General features: G+C 42.2%; 2 protein-coding genes across 3 annotated transcripts in view; one reads left to right on the forward strand and one right to left on the reverse strand.

Annotated features, from left to right (window-relative positions):
- The window catches only part of SUDS3 (SDS3 homolog, SIN3A corepressor complex component), a 36,079-nt gene extending 27,230 nt beyond the window's left edge, over positions 1–8,849 (reverse strand). The window contains exons 1-4 of the mRNA XM_036276547.1: positions 8,693–8,849; positions 6,713–6,782; positions 4,647–4,702; positions 2,860–2,931 (exon numbers count right to left, since the gene is read on the reverse strand). Coding sequence (XP_036132440.1) covers positions 2,860–2,931; positions 4,647–4,702; positions 6,713–6,782; positions 8,693–8,834 — 340 coding nt within the window. The 5' untranslated portion in view covers positions 8,835–8,849. The remainder of the gene's footprint in view (positions 1–2,859; positions 2,932–4,646; positions 4,703–6,712; positions 6,783–8,692) is intronic.
- Positions 8,850–12,800: 3,951 nt separating this feature from the next.
- The window catches only part of TAOK3 (TAO kinase 3), a 161,390-nt gene continuing 151,488 nt past the window's right edge, over positions 12,801–22,702 (forward strand). Inside the window, exon 1 of one of the 2 annotated variants that reach the window (XM_036277178.1) lies at positions 12,801–13,066. The gene's annotated coding sequence lies outside the window, so the exon portion shown is untranslated. Of the gene's footprint in view, positions 13,067–13,152; positions 13,172–22,702 lie in introns of those variants that run through there. The other variant, XM_036277181.1, reaches the window with a different exon arrangement.

Genomic DNA, 22,702 nt, shown 5'->3' on the forward strand with positions numbered 1-22,702 from the left:
TCTAGACAGTATGTTAGGATTCATTTAGGAGCAGTAATTGCTTTCTGAAAGCACGATTACCCAGAGCAAATGTTTTCATCAGTAAAGTGCTGATATACATGAAGGGGAGGGATGCAAGAAGCACTCGTGTCTACTTTAAAAGTTGGGCCCCAGCCTTGGCCGGTTTGGCTCAGTGGTTAGAGCATCGACCTGAGGACCAGAGAGTTCCAGGTTCGGTTCCCACTAAGGGCACGTACCTTGGTTGCAGTTTGTCCCTGGCCCCAGTTGGGGACGTGTGGGTGGCAACCAGTCGATGTGTCTCTCTCACATCGATGTTTTTCTCTCTCTCTTCCTCCTGCTCTATCTGAAAATAAATGCAAAAATGTCCTTGGGTGAGGAAAGAAAAATAATAATAATAAATAAATAAATAAAGTTGGATCCTAGCTGGTTTTGCTCAGTGGTTAGAATGTTGGCCTTTGGACCTATGAGTCACGGGTTCAATTCCAGTCAAGGGCACATACATACCTCAGTTGCAGTTTGTCCCCAGCCCTGGTGAGGTCATGCGGTTGGCAACCAGTCAAAGTGACTCTATCACATTGATGTTTCTCTCTGTCTCACTCTCTCTCCCTCCCTCCCACTGTATGATAATAAGCAGAAAAATATCCTCGGGTGAAGAATAAAATTTTTAAAAAGCTGGCCCTGCACAGAATCAGCTCTGGCAGTTTTGCCTAAGGGCAAAAACAAGCAGCAGGAACCAAACTACTTTGACAAAATAAAAATAAAAGTTATCCCTTCTTTCACTCAGTACATACCCATTAAGAGTCCTACAGGGCAGGATGGGTCAGGGAGCAATGCACTTACTCCAGAAACAGAGTCAACATGACGTCTTTAAAGCACTGTGTGATGGGCTCCATGCGGTAAGGAAGGACAGTCCCTGAGATTCAGAGGGCAGAGGTCTGAGCCCCATGGGCTTTGCTCGCAGGCCGCCAAGCCTCTGCTCATGGCCGTGCCTCTACAGTATTGCCCTCTGGTCTCTCCGATTCATTTCCAAGTGCCAGATCAATGCAGCCTCCACCAACAAGCCTTTCTGAGGAACCTTCACTTACCAACTCCCGCTTAGACTCCTGAAATTATCTACCCCCACCCCACAGGATTCAACAGCTTACTTAGCACCCTCTGTGTGCCAGGTGATTAGTAACTGTTCACCCAGCAGCTTCCCCACCACCTAATTGAAAAGCCCTCCGCAAAACTCAGGACTTGGAACAAAACAGGTCCCTGGTCCTAATCTTTCCCACGTGACAGTGAAGCTGTTCTATAAGGTCCACAAAGATTGCTGGCAGAGCAACAACTCCAGGGTGTGCTGTTCACATTTCACCATGGTCTCCTTTGCGAATCTGATAAATCCTATGGGTCCATTTCCCCATAAAAAAATCACATATGCACAGTCACACATACATCATAAAATTTTGAGTTTTGGCAACTCCAGATTAAGAATCTAGATGTCAAATAACAGTTGTTGAGTGAGAAAATTAACTGAGCAAAAAGGGACAAGCCACTCATTATTTTCTAACCCCCGAAAGCCCTGATCTCTAGGAATCCCTGAGCACAGGCACACCCGGTTCAACATGCTCACTCCTTTGATTGCTTCATACTTGGACCACTCACCAACAGGTCAGACATCTGACGTCAGTGCCATTCTGAGAAATCACGCCTGCACCAACAAGTGAAACTGACAATTAGCACTTAGAGTTGGTGGTGGTGGCTTTAATTAAAGCAGCCAGACAACAGACACAACTAAAGCAGGTGGATCATCTCTACGTGGAATGTGCTTTTTAAAACTCAAGACATGACTAAATTAGAAGCTCTTCTGCATTTTTATGGGGCTGGGGGCTGTTTAGGAAAGACCACAGGAGGACAGACTTAAGAGTGAAATTAAGATAGTCAATACTCTGCAGTTCTACCTTAAAAAAAATGGCTCACATCAGTTTTCTTTCCTTATTTACATCTTAAACCAATGTAGGTCCCCTTTATGATCTAAGAGCAAATACCTGCTTAAAGGCATAAGACCTAAAGTGATGGAAGACCTAGAACGAAGACCTCACTCTCCATGGCACCACCTCCTTTCCCTGCTAAATCTCCAGAAAGCTGGCTGATGAGAAGCTTCAAAATTGCACACAAAAGATTTCCTATATACATAGCAATCTGTACTTACACACTTTAAATAGTCATCACCTCCTACTTGTTGCATGACTCTTAACTTACAATGTTCCTTCATGTACACTTTTGAACATATGTCAATGAAACAAGTTTCCTTAAGTCAAGGACAATGTCTTACACTACTTTATAGCTTACGGAGCTTAGATGTAGCAGATGCTCAACAAATGTTCATTGACTGAATACATTTACTGTGTATAACAGACCAAAAGCATACTCCTTTCCTCTAAATGTTTGTAATACTTGGGGGGGGGGGGGATAAAAGGACGCTCTTCCTCCCAGAGCCGAATACCAGAAGCAGCAAACTCAAAACAGGAGTGAAACAACCTATAATCCGTTTACATGTCAGCTCCTCTGATCGTCCATTTAGCCTCCCATGCAGACCCCAGAAAGAACATGCAATTCTTGGGGCACCAGGAGGAATACACCCTGACTGCAAGGAGCTACCACCAACATCTCAGCCATGGCCCTTGCATGGCCACTGGAAAAAAGATGAACCAGCTTCACATAACTGCACCTTGGAAGCCTCTCTGCCCCAAAACCCTCCCCCCAGTGATATCTGAGATACATTCTGCAGAACTGCTCTTATGGCCACATTACACTGATGATCAGCAAAAGGAGAACAATTTGAAGGTGATATATAGTTCATTTAAGATAGTGTCTTACCTGCATTTCGTATCCTCTCTTTGTACTGCTGATCTAGTTTTTTCATCCTCTTCTGATATTCCTGTAACGTACCTGATTTTGAGATTTGGAAAATAAAAAGTTACTTTGAAAATGTGCTCTCCATTTTGATTCCTAAAATTATTTTCTAGCACCAATAGTGACTCTCTTAGTAACATCAGACAGAAACACGAACCAAGAAAAGGCACACACAGAGCTAACTGGACTCTGGCTCACAATCAAGACACAGCAGAAACCACCCCAACCCAGTGGACTGAGACTCTCTACCAAGTGCGGGGTCACGGAAAGATGCAAGCAACCTCAAGAGATTCTGATCACTGGCTGCTACAGTTTGAGTCAACAGGCTTTCCTTTCCTAGAAAAACTTCATTCTCCCTTCAATAAAGTAAGGTCTAGATCAATGCCATCTAGAACTTTCTCTGCAACAATGGAAATGTTCTATGTCACACTGTCCAATAAAATAGCCACTAGTCATGTGTGGCTGCAAAGTACTTGAAATGTGGCTAATGTAACTGAGGAACGGAATTATTAATTTTATTTCATTAAATAGCCACATGTCACTAGTGATAATACTGGATAGGCAGGTTTAGATTCCTACCAAATCCCTACTCATGTCATTGCTCTTCCCAAAAGCTACTCATCATGAGGGTCCCAACTAGTGTGGAAGTATCTCCTAATCATAATGCTTTAGGAAGACATATAGGGTGGGGCAAAAGTAGGTTTACAGTTGTAAGTGTGTGTTTATTATTCTTGTATTGTTATTTATTAATTAGTGTATTCTTTTCCATACGAATAACTGTAAACCAACTTTTGCCCCACCTTGTATGAATGGCATCTTTTTCAAAATCCCTCACTCAACCATGCCTTCCTTATAGGCCTGCCAGAGTAAAATGTATTTCTTTCTGTGGCAATACTTCGATTATGATGGATGGATGGATGGATGGATGGATGGATGGATGGAAGGAAGGAAGGAAGGAAGGAAGGGGAAAAAAAAGAAAGAAAAGAAAAGAGAAAAGAAGTGTGATTGCAACTCATGGGAACATTTTGTGCTATTAAGCAGAAATCAATACAAGATGGGCTAGTCCAAACAATAAAACTACCTGGTGGAAAAGCAGTTTCACTGATGAGGGGACCCCACGAAATGAAGCCAAAGAGCTAATGGCAGCAGCTCACTGTCCCTGAGTTCTCATAGTGCGTCAGACAGAGCTAGTCACTCTCTACATCATCTCACGCACTTTCTTTTTTACTTCATTTCGCAGATCAGAAAACAAGTTAAGCAAGAAAAAGTGATGTGCCCAAGGTCAAATCTCCAGAAAGCAGTGAAGTTGGGACTCAAACCCAGGGTGAGACTCAAAAGCCTGGGCTCTTGTTCCCCACGCTGCCTTTAGCAGATAGTACTCGACAAGATACAATCCATTTTTAATTTACCAAGCTAAAAAGAGAAAACACAGTAAGGAAAATCCACAGTTCATTAGCATTTAATTTAGAAAGAATAGTAAAATTTTATTTATTTTTTGGAAATAACATCTTGCCTACAAAACGTCCAGCTGTAGGCAGAGTGGTCTTCAGTTCATACTCTACAGAAGACCCTAAGTGACATTTCAAACTAGTTTGAAGATCATCCTTTACTGACAGAAGATAGCAAAATGTATACCAAGGCAACTAAAATTAGCCTTACCAAATTTTAAATCCCTCCAACAGAGAAGTGAAACACACAGTCTTTAAAGGTTAAGAAGTATCTTTAGAAATGAAGGATTAAATCACACCAACCTTCCTGCAGCTGTTGCAACTGTCTCTTAAGAGAAGCCAGTTTATCCTGGTACATCCTGTAAAGAAAGGAAAGGCACACTGAAAGACAGAAACATTCAATACTGAATTCCAAAAGAATCTACTCACAGAAAGTACCTGGCTTGTCACAGGAATGACATCAGTATCCGTTAGCTGGTCTAAAATGCACCAGCAACTAAAGGGATCAGAAGAAACAAGGATTCTGTGCTCTTGAAACCTATCCCAATTTTGTAGATTCTCCTATTATCCCCACCTTTAGAGAATCAGTCTAAAAATCTGCAAATACGAGGGCATGCAGATTTTAACAAATGAGTAACAGTGATGAACAGAGTCAGGCAACAACATACAAAGAAAAAAATGAAAGTGTGAGGCCATTTTCTTCTAGACTTATAAGCATAAGTAACACACACACATACAAATGTAGGAAAGGCATTAAACACAGCTCTCATATCAACTCTACAATTAGATTATAAATTCCGAAGGAGTAAGATTATGCCTTCAGCACGTTTTTCTATGTAGATAGCATAGCCGTGTAACACTAAGTTAATAAACCTTCATGTCATTTTTAAAAGCACTGCTTTTTTAGTATCAAAGAAATAATAGTAATTCAGTAACAATTTTTAAAACGCATGATTTATTTGCAGCCCCAGCTGGATAAGAACACATAGCACAAACAAAGCAAAAGAACCTGGTGTGTTATTTTTCCCCCAATACTGAATGGATTAGAGGCAATTATAGACCCTGGCAAGTCTGTTTGAATGGTACAGTCTACATGTAAATCACATTTCAGCAATACTTCTGCTTCTACCTGAAAAACGCCCCCAATTTCAAAAACAAGATTTGCAACCTGAAGGAAAAAAAACCCCACTATCCAATAGATAACATTTCAAATGGGTCAAGGAAAATCGGTCAAAAGCCTGAAGAGAATAAAAATATAAAAAACGTTTAAATGCAAGCAGTTTCAGGGATGAAGCTATGAGAAAAATCACATGAAGTAATCATCCTTTGTTCAGTAGCACAGGTCAGATTTTAACTGAATTATCCATTTGGGTTCAAATGGTTGAAAAGGATGACAGAATCCAAAGGATGGTCACAAAACATTTGCAACTAAGACCCATAAGGAAAAGAAATGTGGACTGTGTAGTTTAGAGATTTTAAAAAGTCAAATCAAGCCCTGGCCGCTTTGGCTCAGCAGTTAAGAGCACTGGCCCATGGACCAGAGAGGCCTAGGTTCAGTTCCCACTAAGGGCACGTACCTCAGTTGCAGTTTGTCCCCGGCCCCGGTTGGGGTTGTGTGGGTGGCAACCACTCAATGTGTCTCTCAGACATCAATGTTTCTCTCTCTTCCTCCCTCTCTCCCTCCAGCTCTATCTGAAGCTAAATACAAAAATGTCCTCAGGTGAGGATAAAAAAAAAAGTCAAATCAAGAGCCTCAAAATACATTCAACAACTACTTATCGGTATGTTTTTTACGACGTCTTGCCTCTGTGTTTATGATAAAAGCGAGCGGTTCTAGTTTCTCTGGCCATACTCAGAGGTGGCTCTGCTGAAGACAATGAGAAGGCTAGGGAGAACGTGTGCCAAGTGGGATGGGCATCAGAGCCAAGCGAACATGTGCTGAGTGGAAAGGGCACGAGAGCAGGAGTCCTGCTCTCCAACCCTGGTCTCCCTGAGCTCCCTGGAATCCAGCATACCATCTAGCATGCAGTTAACGCTCGGTGGGGTCACACCCATCTGAGAACCAAGTAGCTGTGAAACATCATTTACCCTCTCTGGTGGTTTTCACATCCAAAAAAATGTGAGAAATGGTTCTCTTTTGTTACACGGTCTTATTCCCCAGGGATATTCCCTCAAGGTTCTTTTTAGCATATCTTCAAAAGATTCTTATAATAGGAAGGCTGATAAATGGAATAAATTTAAAGGGGGAAATGGCACACATATCCATGGTCTTTGGAAGCACTGCAGTCAAAGCTGTACACACAAGGTCACTACAGAGATTTCCTTGTTAATTCTATATTCCAAAAAAGAAATCTAAAAACCATACTCACTGTTCCTTCATTTCTACATAGTCTTCTTCATCATGCTTTGCCAGGTCAGTTTCACTAGCATCCTCAGTGTCTAAGTAAAACCAGGGAAGAAGGTTTGTTAAAATCATTCATAAAGTTGATTATCACCTGACACACTTAATAAACTTCTAGTTTGTTTTTTGGGGTTTTTTGTTTTTTTTTTTAAATGAATTCTAGTCAATGAAGGCCTGGGTGAAGCCATCAATTAAAAAAAAAAATTACAGTTACTTCAGAAAAGAAAATGCCATTTCCAACTTCTAAACAGTCAGATTTACGCAAAGAGCTTGCCTTTATCTCAAGTGCAGCCAGAGAACAGGGTGCATCAGACACAGGCAGTCATGGTCAAGGCTGCTTCTCCTGCAGAACACTGGCCGTTCAGGAAAAGGAGATGTGGGGGTGAGACTGGAAAACTACAGGCAGGCAAGCCTTGATCACTACTCCAAGACAACCTAATGTGTTCATTCTCCTCTGGTATAGGCCCAGTTTGAACACTTAACAGATTTCACGTCACATGTATAAAAAGGAGAATCCGAATCAATGAACAGAAATATTTTCACAGTTACAACTAAAAAGAGACAAGATGATCACACGGAAATTTTCAGAACATTTTAAACCCTGTTCTTAGAATATGCAAAGGGATGGAGTGTCTACATAATTTTAAGTCTTACTTAGAGTGGGGGATGAGGGGAATCGATTTTGGCTTCACTGCTCCCCCTTGTGGGCATTAAAAACAGTAATAGTGAAGCAGTAATAGTGACGAGTGATTCACATTCAAAATCTCTGGTTAAGCCTGTTTTCAAGTACAGTTTAATTAAATGCAATTAGTTCCTTCCTTCAATTTTTATATCTGCATATACAGCTGGCTTTTTAAAGGCTTTTGCAGGTTCAATTATCTATAAACTCCTCCGCCCTCCTTCAGTCAAGAGACCCTCATGGAGTTCCTGTCATGTGCCAGCCACAGTACTTGGGAAACTGAGATGACTAAAACGTATTCCTCATTCCAGGCAACTAACGGGTCTAGCTAGCCTTTTGCTCCATAGCCTTACTTTGTGCCAGAATATTCCACCCACATACTGGTCTCTATATCCTCTTTCTTATCCTTTCTCCTCCTCCAGCCAGCTCCTTCACTTCCCTCCAACACTGAACAGTGCTCCTCACACTTGCCAGAGTGTAAAACCCAGTTTGAAGAGCAAGCTTCTGACAGGCTGTAATGACAATGCCAAGAGCACGGAACTTAACACCACCACACCTGGGCACCATCCACATCCCTTCCTCCCCCTTGTCTCTGTTTTCCTAGAGGTGGAAAAAAAAAAAAAAAAACACCACTATTTCCTGAGTACCAGGCTTTAAAGTGCCAGTACAATACTTTATTTACACACCTCATGCAGTCCTCACACCTACACGAGCAAGCCCCATTTGTTGGAGAAACTGAGGCTCGTAAATTGTCTAAGGTCAAACGCAGCCTTAAGTGAGCCGAATTTGGACCCACATCTGATTCCAGGTCCCATCCTCTTAGCCAAGCTGTACTGCACTGCCCAAAGTCAGTGTGACTAAAGCATGTCCCCGGGGTAGACGGTGGGGGGCGGGGAAGCAACCTGGGAACTAGGAGGCCCAACGGCTTCGATCCAATGGGCTCGGGAACCAAAAGGGGAGGGGCACTCAATGGAAGGCTTTCTCATTCCAACCCGCGAAGACCCGGGGTTCAAGCAGAGACAGTAGGGACGGAGCAGAACCTTGAAGGGACTTCCAGCGGTGACAACAGCTCCCCAAGTCCCTTCTTCCCGTAACTAGGGTACGACGTACCCAGAGCTTCCCGGTCCCCTGAGCAAGGTGGGTAAACTTCCCGGAGCTGCGGTGCTTCCAGCGGCCCGTCCAGCCTGCCCCAAGCCCAGGAGGTCGCGCCGCCCCCCTCCCCAGCACCCCCACCCCCGCCCCGGCTGCCCAGCGAGCTAAAGGACGCGCCTTCGTCGGACTCGCGGCCCCGGCAGCTGCGCTCGTCGTCCTCGGCGCTCTCCAGCTCTTCGTCCTCTTCGGGGTAATACTCCGGAGCCGGCGGCGCTCCCGCCGGGGCCGGGGCCGGAGCCAGCAGCCCCGCGGCACTCATGTCGCCTCTGACAGCAGCGGAGGGTGCCCCCCGGGGACGGCGGCCACCCGCCCTGCGGCCTCGACGCCCGCCAAGCCGCCCCCCAGGGAGCCGCCAACTTGAGAAGCGGGAACCCCGGCGACCTCTTCCCCGTCTCCGACTAGCCCCTCCCCTCGCGCCCGCGTTCGGCAACCGGGGCCTCGCTCCGCTGGCAACTTCCGGGTCGCGAGCTGCCCGACGGCCGCCTGACTTCGCCATCGTTCAGGGAACGGAGAGGCCTCCGGACGCTTCCTTCGCCTTAACTCCAGCCTCTTTATCGCCGCCTTAAAATCCTCAACGGATAGTCAATAGGGGCGGAGACAAGATCTTTAGAGTTAGGCAAATAGATGGGCAGGCCTGGTCCCGGTCAGGACCCTGAAGCTCAGAGGCGACTTCCGGAAACAACCACCAGGCGGCGCCTGGGGCCAGAGCTAAAGAGAGGGTCCTTAGCGACCTGGGAGGCAAAGGGTTTGAAGGGTTTTTGGCAGGTAGAGGTGGTCTCTTCTTTAAGCAGGGGAACGACATTAAACATAGACATCTAGAATTTGCGTGATCATCCCGAAGAAAAAGTACCTGGTTCCTCCCCTGACTAACTGAATCTTTATTGGAAACTAAAATAAAGACAAGAATGCTGATATGCCATCCTGGAGTCAGCAAACCGATATTTTCCCAGCCTCTGGGAGTCCTTTCTGTTTGTATAGGTTTACTCAATGAGATGTCATCCCGATTTTACAGGTGAGAAAAGAGCTGTCAGTTGCCTTTAAACAACGATAGCGTCCAGTTTGCTTTAGTTGGACTGTCAGAACCATGCCCTCTACTGCACAGCTGCCTCATATTTCTTAGAATATTATTTTTTTAAAGGTGGTTCCCCCCCAATCTGATATCTTGCTAACCAGCTCTCAACTGGCACATTTGCCTACAGGAAGTTAATTAAGCTAACTCGAGGAAGATGCTGCGTGGAAACAGAAAACAGCAGAGTAGAATCTCTGCATGAATTGATTTGTGTGATTCCAAGTAGAAGGGGGACAGAGTTATAAGCTTTGCTTAATGAACAAATTTAGGATGTCCCTTCTCTGGTTGTGGGTAGCAAGAAAAGGGATAAGGAAAAAGTGAGATGTTTAATGGTTTTTCCAAAGTAACCCTACTCTTTATGTAGCACCAAGTCTCCATAGAAAAAGTAAAACTATAAAGTTGAACATGGTATAAAAAGGGTGAAATCCAATATTCTGCTTCTCAGATCCTTTACGACCAAATTTATCTCTGAATTGGCCCCCATAAAGTATTCTCAAAAAGTACAAAACCTTATTCTCATCCCATTTATTTTAACATTTCTTATTTTCTACCTTGCCTTCTTTAAAATCTTGGCTATATTTGTGAGCAATTTTTTTCCCCTCCAAACAAAACTCAAGAATTTCCAGATGGGAGGCTACAATGTCTTTCCAGGAGTTCAGAGATCTGAAGCTCCTTCTATGTAAGAGTCATTCTCTGGGCTTACTGTAGGTTCACTGTCTATACATAAACTAAGATTTCAGAACTGTCTCTTGTCCAAAGGATGATGTCATTTTCTTTCTTTTTTTTATCCTCACCGAGGACTTTTTTTTTTTTTTCCATTTATCCTCAGATAGAGTGGGAGGGAAGGAGGAAGAGAGAGAGAAACATCAATGTGAGAGACACACATTGAGTGGCTGCCACCCACACGACCCCAACTGGAGCCCGGGGCAAACTGCAACCAAGGTACATGCCCCTAGCAGGAACTGAACCTGGGACTCTCTGGTCCGAGAGCCAACGCTCTGACAGCTGAGCCAAACTGGCCAAGGCATGATGTCATTTTCTTTATTCATGCTGTTAGATCCCATCTAAATTATTTGTACTCAACTATATTGAGCAATTTAAATTCCTATCAGTAGCAGTAATCATACACCAGAAAAAGCACCAACATTTTAGAAATTGGAGTTCATTGTTGTAATGAAATCGGCCCTTGTGGCTCACTGGTTGAGCGTCTACCCATGCACCAAGAGGTTGCCAGTTCAATTCCCAGACAGGGCACATGCCCAGGTTGTGGGTCCGATCCCCAGTGGGGGGCACGCAGGAGGTGGCCAATCGATGTTCTCTCTCATCGATGTTTCTATCTCTCCATCTCCTTTCCTCTCTCTCTAAACCTCTCTCAATAAAGGGAAAAAAATGTTTTTTAAAAAAGTTGATTTCATTGCTAATTGGTTTCCTTCCAAGACACTTGGGTTTTTATCTTGCTTATGTTTTATTTCTTTTTTATATGAATAGACACAACTGAATACTTGGGTGGTGAAAACTTACCCCATTTCTTCCAATCCATATTGCCAACTTCAGAATTGGTAAGTTGAGCTTTTAATAAATACTCTTTAGAAAAGGAGGACCTAGCTATTTTAATATAATTTGGACAGTTTCTCTAGGCCTATAGAAATCAAGTTCCCTCAAAATGAAGTTTTACCACCTTGAAATGTCTCTGCATCCCATCCCCAAATGACACGCAGTCACACTGCTCAGGAGACATCTACTTCAGAACTAGTCCTCAAGTTCCCCAGCCCCATTTTCACAGGCCCTCTCAGCAAACCCTACCACTCAAACTTAAACTTGAAAGAGGAGCATCGTAATTGGAATGGGGCATGATTTTAAAACGCTAGGGAAAATACAGTGTTTAGAACACAAATTTTATCAATGGGAGTTAACACAAAAAAGAGTTAACGGTGGAGCGTTTTCAGAGAGTGAAGTCCAACATACAAATCTGACAAGGCTTAGTAGGATCAAATTGTGTCTCTAAAATAAAACCATTTCTTCATCAACAGTTAATTGTCAAAGTCCATAATCTTTGGGATTTAGGGGTGAGAGTAGCAGTTTAACGTTTCCTGTATTGTTTAATCAACATAGCCAATTTCACAAAAATAGAAAGAATGGCTCTGTGTAACAAAACGTCCTTTCACCCCTGGCAGGCACCGTCTTTCACCTTGGGTCAAGATGGGTCTCTGATTATCACAGGTTGCACTTGGGTCGAAGTCTATTTATTACACTTTGGCCACCAGCTCACAGAGAGCTATTAAAATATGTGGCCCTGAAAAGAGAGTATGTTGAATAGGCTTGCTGAAACCTTGCTAAAGCTACCAGGGTTTCCCCTACCACACAGTTCCTGTTCCGCCTGTAATGATTAACAAAACCCACAAAATGATTATTTCTAAAGCTTTGCCCTTGTACCTATCAAAACGTGCCCCATCAGTGCTGAACGTTTAGTTGTGCTGAGCACGCATCTAGTACCTAGATTTTTCTTTTTCCAAGAGCATTCAACTGACGTCTGTTGAACCCAATAGAAGGTAGGGCCATTCTCTTGACAAAGATACAAAAAAAAGAGAGAGAGAGAGAGAGAGGGAGTTTGAATTCAGGAAATAGTTCCAAGTCCTGAGTGAACAAACGCTATATTAACTTCTGGCAGAATTACTTAGAAAGCTGTGCAAGGTCTAGCGAAAGAACGGGGTCCTCAAAGGCTCTAACATGGTGGTCCAGGGGAGTCCCAGAGGGCCTCGGCCTCTGGGAATCTCCCAAGAAAAGTAAAGGAGCAGGAAGGAGTGCCATGAACTTTGGCCGCAGCACTGCACAAACAAAAATGACCGCACCCCAGGCGGGCCCGTGGGTAACTGAAGTTGCAAGCTCTTCCGTGTCCCAAGAAGCCCCGCCCCGCCCCATCCCGCCCCCCCGTCCACTCCGCCAATCCTCAGACGCCATCGACCGCTCGGCTTCTCAGGCAAGCTCAATCCACTACCTATATCCGGCCCCAGGCCTGTGCCCCACGATCCAGGAAGGTCAGTAGAGAGCCTATCAGAGTCGAGCTGGGGGCGTGGTCCGGGGACGGGGGCGGGCGGGCTGAGACCGTGGGGCGGAGCGCGCTCGGCGCAGTCGGGTGCGATTGGCCACCCCTGGCGAGAGCCGCACCTCGGACAGCAGCAGCGGCGGCCGCGGGAGGGTCGGTGTGGCGCCCGGCGGCGGCGACGGCGGCGGGGTCCTGCGTGAGAGAGTGGGACGCGACGCAGAGACCGCGCGCGGAGGCTCCGCGCCGCCGGCCCGTGCACTCAGCGACAGAACTCAGGGATCCTCCAGGGGACAAGCGGCAGAAGAGCGACTCGGGAACAAGTGTGGGAGAGGAAGCGGCGGCGGCGACGCCGGGCCGGGGTGGTGACAGCAGGTCTGAGGTGAGAGCACCAGGGCGCGGGGCTGTGACAGCGCGAGCCTAGTTGAGGGGACCCGGGGCGCAATGAGGTCGGCGAAGACCCGAGGGAAGGGAGTTCCGGGAACAGGTTTGACAGTCGGGACTGTGGAGAGAAGACCCCAAGAGGGGCTGGGGCAGAGGGGGGACCCTAAGACGGGCAGGGAACATGAGTCTGAGGGGGAACCCCGAGAGGGTCCGGGACAGCGAGTGTGAAGAGGGGGGACCCCGAGAGACAGCGGGTCTGAAGAGAAGGGACCCCGAGAGGAAGCGGGACAGTGGGTCTAAGGGGAGTTCCCAAAGGGGCCGGGACAGGTATGAGGGAGGGTCCCCGAGAAGCGTGGGACAGCGAGTTTAAGGGGGATCCCCGGGAGCGGCTGGGACGTCAGATCGATGGGGGCGGGATAGTGGGTGTGAGGGGCAGGGGACCTCCAGAGGGCCCGGGACAGCAGATCTTGGGGGGATAGGTCCCCGAGAGGAACCGGGCCAGCTGGTCGGCCGGGTAGGGGGCCGAGACGGCTCTGAGCATGCCCGGCCCTGCGTGGGAGCGGCGAGGCGAGGGAGCCCGGGTCGGGGTCGCGGCGCGCGGCGAGTCGGAGCAGCCGGCCGCGCGGACCGGAGGGGACAGTGCTGCCCGCAGGGTCTGCAGGCAGCCGATCTTCCTGAGGGTCGCGCGTGAGCGTGGGACAGCCGGACCCCAGTGACTACGCGGGTGACTCGGTGGAACAGGGGTTATGTAATGAGACGTCTGGGTGGAACGCACGGGCTGGAGGGGCTGGCGGCAGCACCGAGTTCTTGAAACAGCGAGAGGGACGGCGCGACCCCCTCTCTGGCCCTCCCTTCGTTCCTCCGAGTTTGGCATGGATGCCTTAAAAGTGGGGGGCGGGGGGGGCTTCCTGGCCTTGGTAGCTTAATGAGAACGCGAAAAGTTGGAGCGGGCTTCTTCCACCCATCCCAAGCAAGCTGAAAGGGAAAGGGGTCCTTTTGGAGACCCATGTTTGGGGTTGGTTCGGATGTTGTTGTTTTTTGATAGAGCCTGTATTTTTCATTTTAGGTCAACAAGGACCTAAGAAACTTTCTCAGAGTTGGCAGCACATCAGTGTCAGTGTCTACAGTGCAGATTTAAAGGCATACATACTAAGTGTGACTGTTTAACTTTGATGTGTTGGAAGTAGATGGAAGGTCAGACTCAATTTTGAAAAGAGCTCTTGGAGTTGCTAGACTAACAGCACTTTCCAGTTAGATTTCTTATCTTAAAGCCACTAGGACCGAGCTTTAGGCATAAGTCCAAGACAAGCCGAGGAGAGAGATAAGCCTATTTAAACCAGACACTGTATGCCCTGGTGGGAGGGAGGCAAGTGTGTGTCTGTCAAAATGCTAAAACAAATAGAGGAAAGCTATAGGGGGTGGAGATTGGGGGGGGGGGGGGCAGGCTCCTACTTTGAGGGATGTGAAATGACCAGGCTAGTGGTTCAAAGTACTTAGTATATGTTAATACTGGCCTGACTACCTTTCAAAGGTTCTCTTGAATGCATATGCTTTGTTGCAACTGTACCCAGCAGTTTTGCAGGTGAATTTGTTTCACCTCTTTTTCTCTGTCTGTTGCTTCTCCACACCTCTTCTCTTTGTAACTGGTTTCTTTTTATAGAAGCAGATTTAGAAAATGATGGTTTGGGGGAAATAATGGTAAATGTAATTACTAGATCATTTCACAGTTATTTAGATATCTTCTATGTTTCAGGTTTAGAATATGTCTTATTAGAAGCCTTTGCCCACGTTTAGTAATGGGCAGCTTCAACTAAGAGGAAGAAAGAAATACTGTGTTATTTCCCGGAGACATAATGTAGAAGGCTTACACAGAACTGCTTATTTAAATCCAAGACAAAAATTCCAGAAGTCATCTTCATCAGGGTGATATTAAAGGATACGTGCTATTTGGGGATTTTATTTGATAATACCTGATACTGAACACTTCTAATCTGGCTTCAGAAAGTGTGGAACTTCATGTGGTTATGAAAAATCCACCAACTAGATGTCCTCCTCTAAGAAATAGAAGTCATGGAGATAAGAGGAACAACAACAGCAAATAGAAATTTTAAGTATTAGACAACTATCATTTATTTAAAATGTATTCAGTGTAATTTTTTTACATTAAATTAATTTTTCTAGAACCCTAGGTAGAATTCAAGTAAAAACAATGTCAGTGCCCTGGCCAGTTTGGCTCAGCAGTTGGAGCATCAGCTCTCCAACTGCAGGGTCTCAGGTTCGATTCCCAGTCAAGGGCATGTACCTGTGTTTCAGGTTTGATGCCCAGGGGTCCGGGTTGTATGGGAGGCAACCAATCGATGTATTTTTCTCATATCAATGTTTCTCTTTCTCTCTCACTTTCTCCCTCCCTCCCTCCCACTCTCTCTAAAAATCAGTGGAAAAATGTCCTCGGGTGAGGATTAACCAAGAAATAAATAAATAAATACAGTTGACACAAGAGGTTATTTACAAGGGGCATATATTCACTATGTAGTGCATATAACACATGAAATGGTCTGTAGAAGGATTGAGAATCTCAGTACCAATAATACTACAAAGTAATAGAACTGTTTGAGCAGATAAGCCCTTTCATTGAACTCACTAGCTCATTTCTGACTCGTATAAATGGTAGTTCCTTAAGATAAAACATTAAATTTATTTCCTTGTAAGAAAAGAAAGTGTTCTGATACTTCCCTGAGTGATTACTAAAGCAATCATTTCAACCACATTACGTTATGATATTGATCCAGAGACCCTGAAGAGAGATTCATTGTAATAGAATTTTTAGTGATAGGCAGGACCTACATACAATAACTGTTTATTCCTGGAGGAGAGGAGGGGTAGGGGTATAGGAGGGTAGGAATTCTGTGGGAATTTGTTTCACAAAATAAACACAAGAAGAACTATAAATATATGAAGTTATTATACCAAACTGTTTCTTTTCCATTAAAAAATATCAAAAATAGAGATTAAGAAGGAGCCTTACACTTCCATATGAATGGTTACAGCAACCACAGAATGCAAGTTCTTTTTGGTTTGTAGTTCTTAAACTATTAGTTTAGCAGGATGCAAGTACTGCCCAGTAAATGCAATAACCCATTTTACATTTTCTTTACTACTTGAGTCCTATACAGTCAAACCATTATAATCTCAGAGTCTACCTTGATATCTAATTTAGTTTAATGTTTAAGCCAACTTTAATAAAAGTCCTCATCGCTTGCCACTGTTCAGATTTGTTGGTTTCAGTAGTGTAGGAGAATAAATGAAAACTGACTATTGCTATTTTTATTTTAGTCTTTGTTAAAAGCCTCTTTCTTTTATAATTGTTTTCCCCACTCTGTTTCTTTCCTCTCCCCAAAAAAGAAAACAGACAGAAAGTTTCCATCTAAAAGTGTTGCGTGACATTTTCAGATTTCTTTTCCTTCTTCAATGACATATTCCTGTCAATCAGTGAATAGTTTTGAATTAGTGAGTAATTTTGAGTTATGGGGTATTGTACAGTTAATTGCATTTCACCATAGTGAGTTTAATTTGTAATTTTTTAGCCTTATAGTTAGCCATTTAATTGGTTGCTTTGTTATTTATGAAGATATATTAAAATTTTGTTACTGTTTCTTAAACTTAGACTCAGCTTAGTAAAAAGTAATAAGTAAGATTCCATCTAACTATAATTATAGAATAGATATGTTTATTTATAGACCAAAATGTGATCTAACTCATTTCTAAGCTATGGGCCCCAAATTAAAAACAACAACTGCTTAGAATTTTTGTGATAACCAGTAGGAATTAAATTGATACATTTGATCATTCCAGCTATACTAGGTTGTTAAAGTTATGTAAATACTTTATAAATTAACATAATGTATTTTTTCTGACTCAAGATTTATTAGAGACATTGAAATATATTTAAATTCTTTCTAACTTATTTCTGTATTACAATAGAAAGACTGAAGGGTCAGTTTCTTGATTTGTTAACACAGAACAGTCTCCTAACAATTGTTAGTTATCTCACAAATATACATTTTTCATCCCCAGAGTGAAAGATAAAAATAAGATGCCTTGGAATAAACATTTTATACCTAGCAAAACCTACTCCTATTAAACAAAGAGATGTGGCCCATGTGTCTAACTCACAGCATGAAATTTGCAAGCTGGAGTCTAGTGTTTTGGGCCCTTTCACTTCACCTCTGGTCTCAGTGAAATGATGGATAGCAAAATCGACCCCACATTATATGTTTTGTTATGCTTAATATTAAACTAGTCAATTATCAAAGTACTCATTGAAAAAGTTCAATTTTACTTTCTTCCACTATTTTTGATGGACAGTGGGATAACTTTTATTTCCAGATCAAACAAGGACCCATGTAGTATATATTTATTTTTATGGAGTATGTTTCACTTTCTGTCTAATGACACTGGCTTATATCCATAGCAATCAAGGCTATGACAGTTTAAATACATTTTATTTACCCATTACAATAGAAAGCACTAATCAAGGCAGAATGCTTTCTTTAATAAACTTATCATCTAGTCTTGGCAGTAGACACACAAAACAGAATCATAGTTCATGGCTAATTTTCCTTCTGTTGTGAACATTAGACTTTACTTTTTCAAGGGTGTGTGTGTGTGTGTGTGTGTGTGTGTGTGTAAATACACAAATATTTCCAACAACCACATAAATATAGTTTTTAAATGATCTATGTCAACATTTAATAGCTGAAATACAAATTTTAAATATTTTGCTTCATGTACCTTTACGCTTCCATTGTCTCTTGTGCAAAAAATCCTCTTCTGTCGTTGTATACCAGTTCTTTGTTTACATATGTTTGCCTTTTATTGCTTATAAGCACTTTGAGGGCAGAGCTGGGTCTTACTTATCTTTGCATTCTCCATGCCAGGAATAGTACCAGGTACAAAGTAAAAAAGGACGCTCAATAAATGTGAATTTAGTGAGTGAATGAATTAATCAATAAATAACTAAATTATATTTATGTCCACACTTTATCAAAAGGGTAGCAAAAGAGTGATTTATTTGGAACACATGAACAAATGTTAGCCTTGTTTATCTACCATATAGGAAACAGAAAGCTATATTGGAAGAAGAAAGGGCCTTAGCCTCAGAAATACCTAGGCACCTATTTTGACTTTGTCACTATGCCAGCTATCTGGCACTGGGTAAGTTACTTAAGTCTTCAAGTTATCAATTCTCTCATCTGTAAAATAATAATACATACCTCATGGGATTCTTCTAAGAAATAAATTAAGCAATTTATGCAAAGTGCCAAGCATAGTGACAAATGCATAGGAAGTGTTTAATAAATGGTTGCTGCTTATTATTTTAATCACGAGAAACCATTTTTTATTGCTTTTTTTATTCTATTCCCAGTAGCTAATCATTTGGTGAAATTTATGACTCCTGACTAAAAAAAAAAAAAAATTGTAATTAATAGATTCACACAGGGAAATTAAGACAGTGAGGGTAAGTGACTTCCCAGTGTCATACAGACAATGACATTGACCACTGTGACCTAGATCTGGTTCTTCAACTCAGTATACTTTCTACTTTGTACCTCCCAATGGTCCTTAATAAGGTACTAGGGAAGAAGTACTACAACAATTTTTCAGTCTCTTTTTATTTTTCACCTTTCTTAAATATGCGGTTGCTTTCTTATTTTCCCTAAGTACAACTCTGAGTTTGTCACTCACATGTTCAAAACCTTTAATAATTCCCATGGCCTACTGAATTCAGTACATATTTATCAACCTGTTTTTAGGTTTCTATTGCCCCATAATCTATATAAATAACCCCAACCAGACTGGCCTGCTTACTGACCAAACACTTACTTATTTTCCACTTTCAGGCCTTTCTTTGTTCCTACCATATTTTCCCCCTAGAGTGCCTTCTGTTCTTCATTTTTCAGACCTACTCCAATGTCATCTTTCAAGAGGCCTTCTCTGATCATCCTCCTTGCCACTCTCTCCTTTGAATTCCTTGAATATTTGCTTTGTACCTTTTCTTAATATACTAATATTCTTTCTGATATTACATTATAGGATTTGTGCTTGTCTTATCCTTCCTAGATGTCCATTTTCCTGGTTTTAAAAGGACAGTGTCTTATACATCTAACCAAGTATCTTGCAACTAACATCTGCTCAATAAATATTTGTTGAATTGTATTAAATGTAAATACTTATTTTAGGTCCAAAGATAATATTTCCAATATAATTACAGCTACTAGTGCAGGTAACAGGGATAATTCTAAAGTAAAGAATTCACTTCTGAACCTCACAGTTGGTAAATTCAATGCTAGTGGTAGCAAGTATATGGACATGTGTATGTTCATATTCGGAATGATAATATTTCCTAAAGTGACCTTTGAGTGAGTGCTTAGGATTAATTTTGTTTCCTTATGTGATGGTTTTATCAATAAGGAATGGGTTCTAACTTAAGGCTTTAAAAGTTTGTTTTCCTTTCTCTAGGTATTAGCAACAGATGAAATAAGATTCTCTGTCATTTGCAACAGACGGTGGTTGGGTGGTTGTTTGAGAGAGAGAGGTAGGGTCTGGGAGAGTTCTAACACTCTGGTCTTCAAAGCAAAGTTTCTTGGTGATATAAGCAATTTGCAACTATGAACAAATAAACTTATATTGTTATCCCTATCTTTCATGTTCCATTCTTTTCCATAGTGCTTATCACTTTCTGATTTAACAAATATTTTATATTTCATTTATGTGTTTGTCTTATACCCCTATATTATAACTTAGGGTCTATGTTAGAAAGCAGGGGTGGTTTTGCTTTATTCATTGCTATATCCCCAACTTATAGAACAATGTCTAATATATAGTAAGTGCTCAATAAATATTTGTTGAATGACTAGATAAATTTGGCTTTTGGAATTTCTCCAGTTTATTGGCTAAAAAGGTATTATTTTAAACATAAGGAAGTGAAATCCTAAGTAGATAAACTATAAAAGAATTGGAAAAGGCCCTGGCCGGTTTGGCTCAGCGGTTGGAGCGTCGGCCTGTGGTACAGAGAGACCTGGGTTCGGTTCCCGCTAAGGGCACGTACTTCGGTTGCAGTTTGTCCCCGGCCCTGGTTGGTCATGAGATGGCAGCCACTCGATGTGTCCCTTCATGTCGATGTTTCTCTCTCTCTCTCTTCCTCTCTCTCCCTCCTGCTCTATCTGAACAAAAAATGGAAAAATGTCTTCGGGTGAGAATAAAAAAAAAAAAAAAAAGAATTGGAAAAGTAGAATTTATCTGTACATTTTACTCTGTGGGTTTCACTTTGTTTTTTTTGTTTGTTTGTTTTTGTTTTTTTTTATCCTCACCCGAGGACATTTTTTCATTTTTTGTTCAGATAGAGTGGGAGGGAGAGAGAGGAAGACAGAGAGAAACATCGACGTGAAAGGGACACATCGAGTGGCTGCCACCCTCACGACCAACCAGGGCCTTGGACAAACTGCAACCGAGGTACGTGCCCTTAGAGGGAACTGAACCCAGGTCTCTCTGGACCGCAGGCCGACGCTCTAACCGCTGAGCCAAACCGGCCAGGGCTCACTTTGTTTTTTTGAGCAACCTTGAATTTACTATATTTTGTTTCATTGAATGCAAATAAAAACCATTCCTACCACCACACCATATATCTAAAGATGATTGTGTCTCATTCTGGCTAAAATCTAAGAAAACTGTTCATTGTAACAAAATCTAATGGAAGCTTGCTGACTTCACCCTTTGGCATTAAAGACTAAGAAGACCAAAATTATAATAAAATTCAGTAGAGGACGATCCCATTCAAAGCCCTTCACTTGTTTTTCTTAGATGCTGATATTATCACTGAAAATTGGTCAAATCAAGCTACTGATGTTAATTTGGGGTTATCCGTTTTCTACATGTACAAGTAATTGGGTTTGAAATGTGTTTTAAGCCTGAATTAAAAGAACTTAGTCACTGGTGACTCATGGTGAGAAGTTTTTCCTTTTCCCTGCTGGAACATATGCCTTTGCCTCCAACATGGCCTTTTTGAAACATTAAAAACATAAAGACTCCTAGTTTTATGGACTAGGTTCCAGAAAAATTCTTTTAGGTTTAGCATGGTAGCCTTAATTACAGTGACTTTTAGTAGTGAGCACTACAACTGACTTTCCAAATTCCCATACTAATTTCTTTAGTCTCTGCCTTTATGAAGGTTTTCTCATCATATGAAATTGTCAAAAGTCTACTATATAAGGCATGAATGACCACAGAGACTTTGTCTGTTTTGTTTATTACTGTGGTCCTAGTGCCTAGAACAGTGCTTTGCACAGAGGCACAGAGAAAGCAGTGAATACATATTTGCTGAGTGAAGTCACATACATTCTTAATAACAGTGCATCTTAGAAAAATAATGAAAGTCTGTTGAAATAAATTTTCTCCAGCCCTTTTGAAATAGGTAATTACTAATTCACAATCTGCCTAGTTTGGGAGGCTCTTGGTATTAGCCCAAGGTAGTTCTGCCCTAATAGTTCTTAGCATTGATTATGCCAACCTGAAAGCTCCTTTAGTGGTTCACTTACAAAAGGAGGGGTAAATTGGCAACACCCATAGGCACTTGTACCTGTGGGAACCAATGAGAGTTCTAACAGGAAATACTTAAGCTTGCAATACCCATAGTAATATGCAGCGCCCAGGTCACGCTGTTTTTATCAGCAGTTCCTTACTAGGATTGTACAAGATTTCTTAATTTATATAAATATATACGTTTAAAAGAGAATGAACTTTACATTTGAAAATTAAAATGTGAATTATTTGTATTTTCTTCATTATCAAGGAATTGGTGAGTTGTCCTCCTTTCCTTTAACTAAGTTCTTTCTTTTAACGTCTAATATGTCCTGGGAAACCTCATGCTAGCACACAGGGTGGAGGAAAATGGAGGGCGCCTAAATGTAAAATAAAAACTTAAGCTGATATTATTATCAATAATAATAAAAAGTTCTGATACTTACATGATTCCATAATGGTAGGCACTGGTAGAATTTCATAGATTTTTACCTAAGATTTGTTTAGCTTGAGCAAGTTTTCCTCTTTTGTGGGAACTGGGGGGACATTTTCAGGAAAAGTTTTCAGAAAGTTCTTTTCAAAATGTCGAAATGTAAAGCTGTATAAAATGTTGTTGCCGTTAACTGTCTGACCAGGAAGTACTCTCTTTAAGCCTCATTTATAAAACTGTCTGTAATAACTTCCTTTCTCGGGATGAAGGTGCTGATAGCATGGTGCTGTTCTTACAACTTGAGTTCAGTTTTATCTTTCCTAAGTGATTAAGAGACAGCTTTTAAAGAAAGCTACCTCTGGGGCAATCTTATTATTGCTGTAGCTAAATAAAGAATTTTTATGTCGTTTTTATATGTTGAGTTAGAAATGTGGGACATGCATTTGAGAAGATCTACTGTAAGCTTGTTGTTTGTTTTTCTTTTACATTTAGTGTTTTATCATAAATATAGGTTATGTCTAAATATTGCTAATAAACTCTGTGGAATTTCATGTGAATATTTATGGCCTTAGCTCAAAGTCCAGCTGAGAATAATCAACCTCAAAAGTCACTAGATTCATATGCTCT

The sequence above is a fragment of the Molossus molossus genome, unplaced genomic scaffold, assembly GCF_014108415.1.
Source record: "Molossus molossus isolate mMolMol1 unplaced genomic scaffold, mMolMol1.p scaffold_m16_p_22, whole genome shotgun sequence".
Taxonomy (NCBI): Eukaryota; Metazoa; Chordata; class Mammalia; order Chiroptera; family Molossidae; genus Molossus; species Molossus molossus.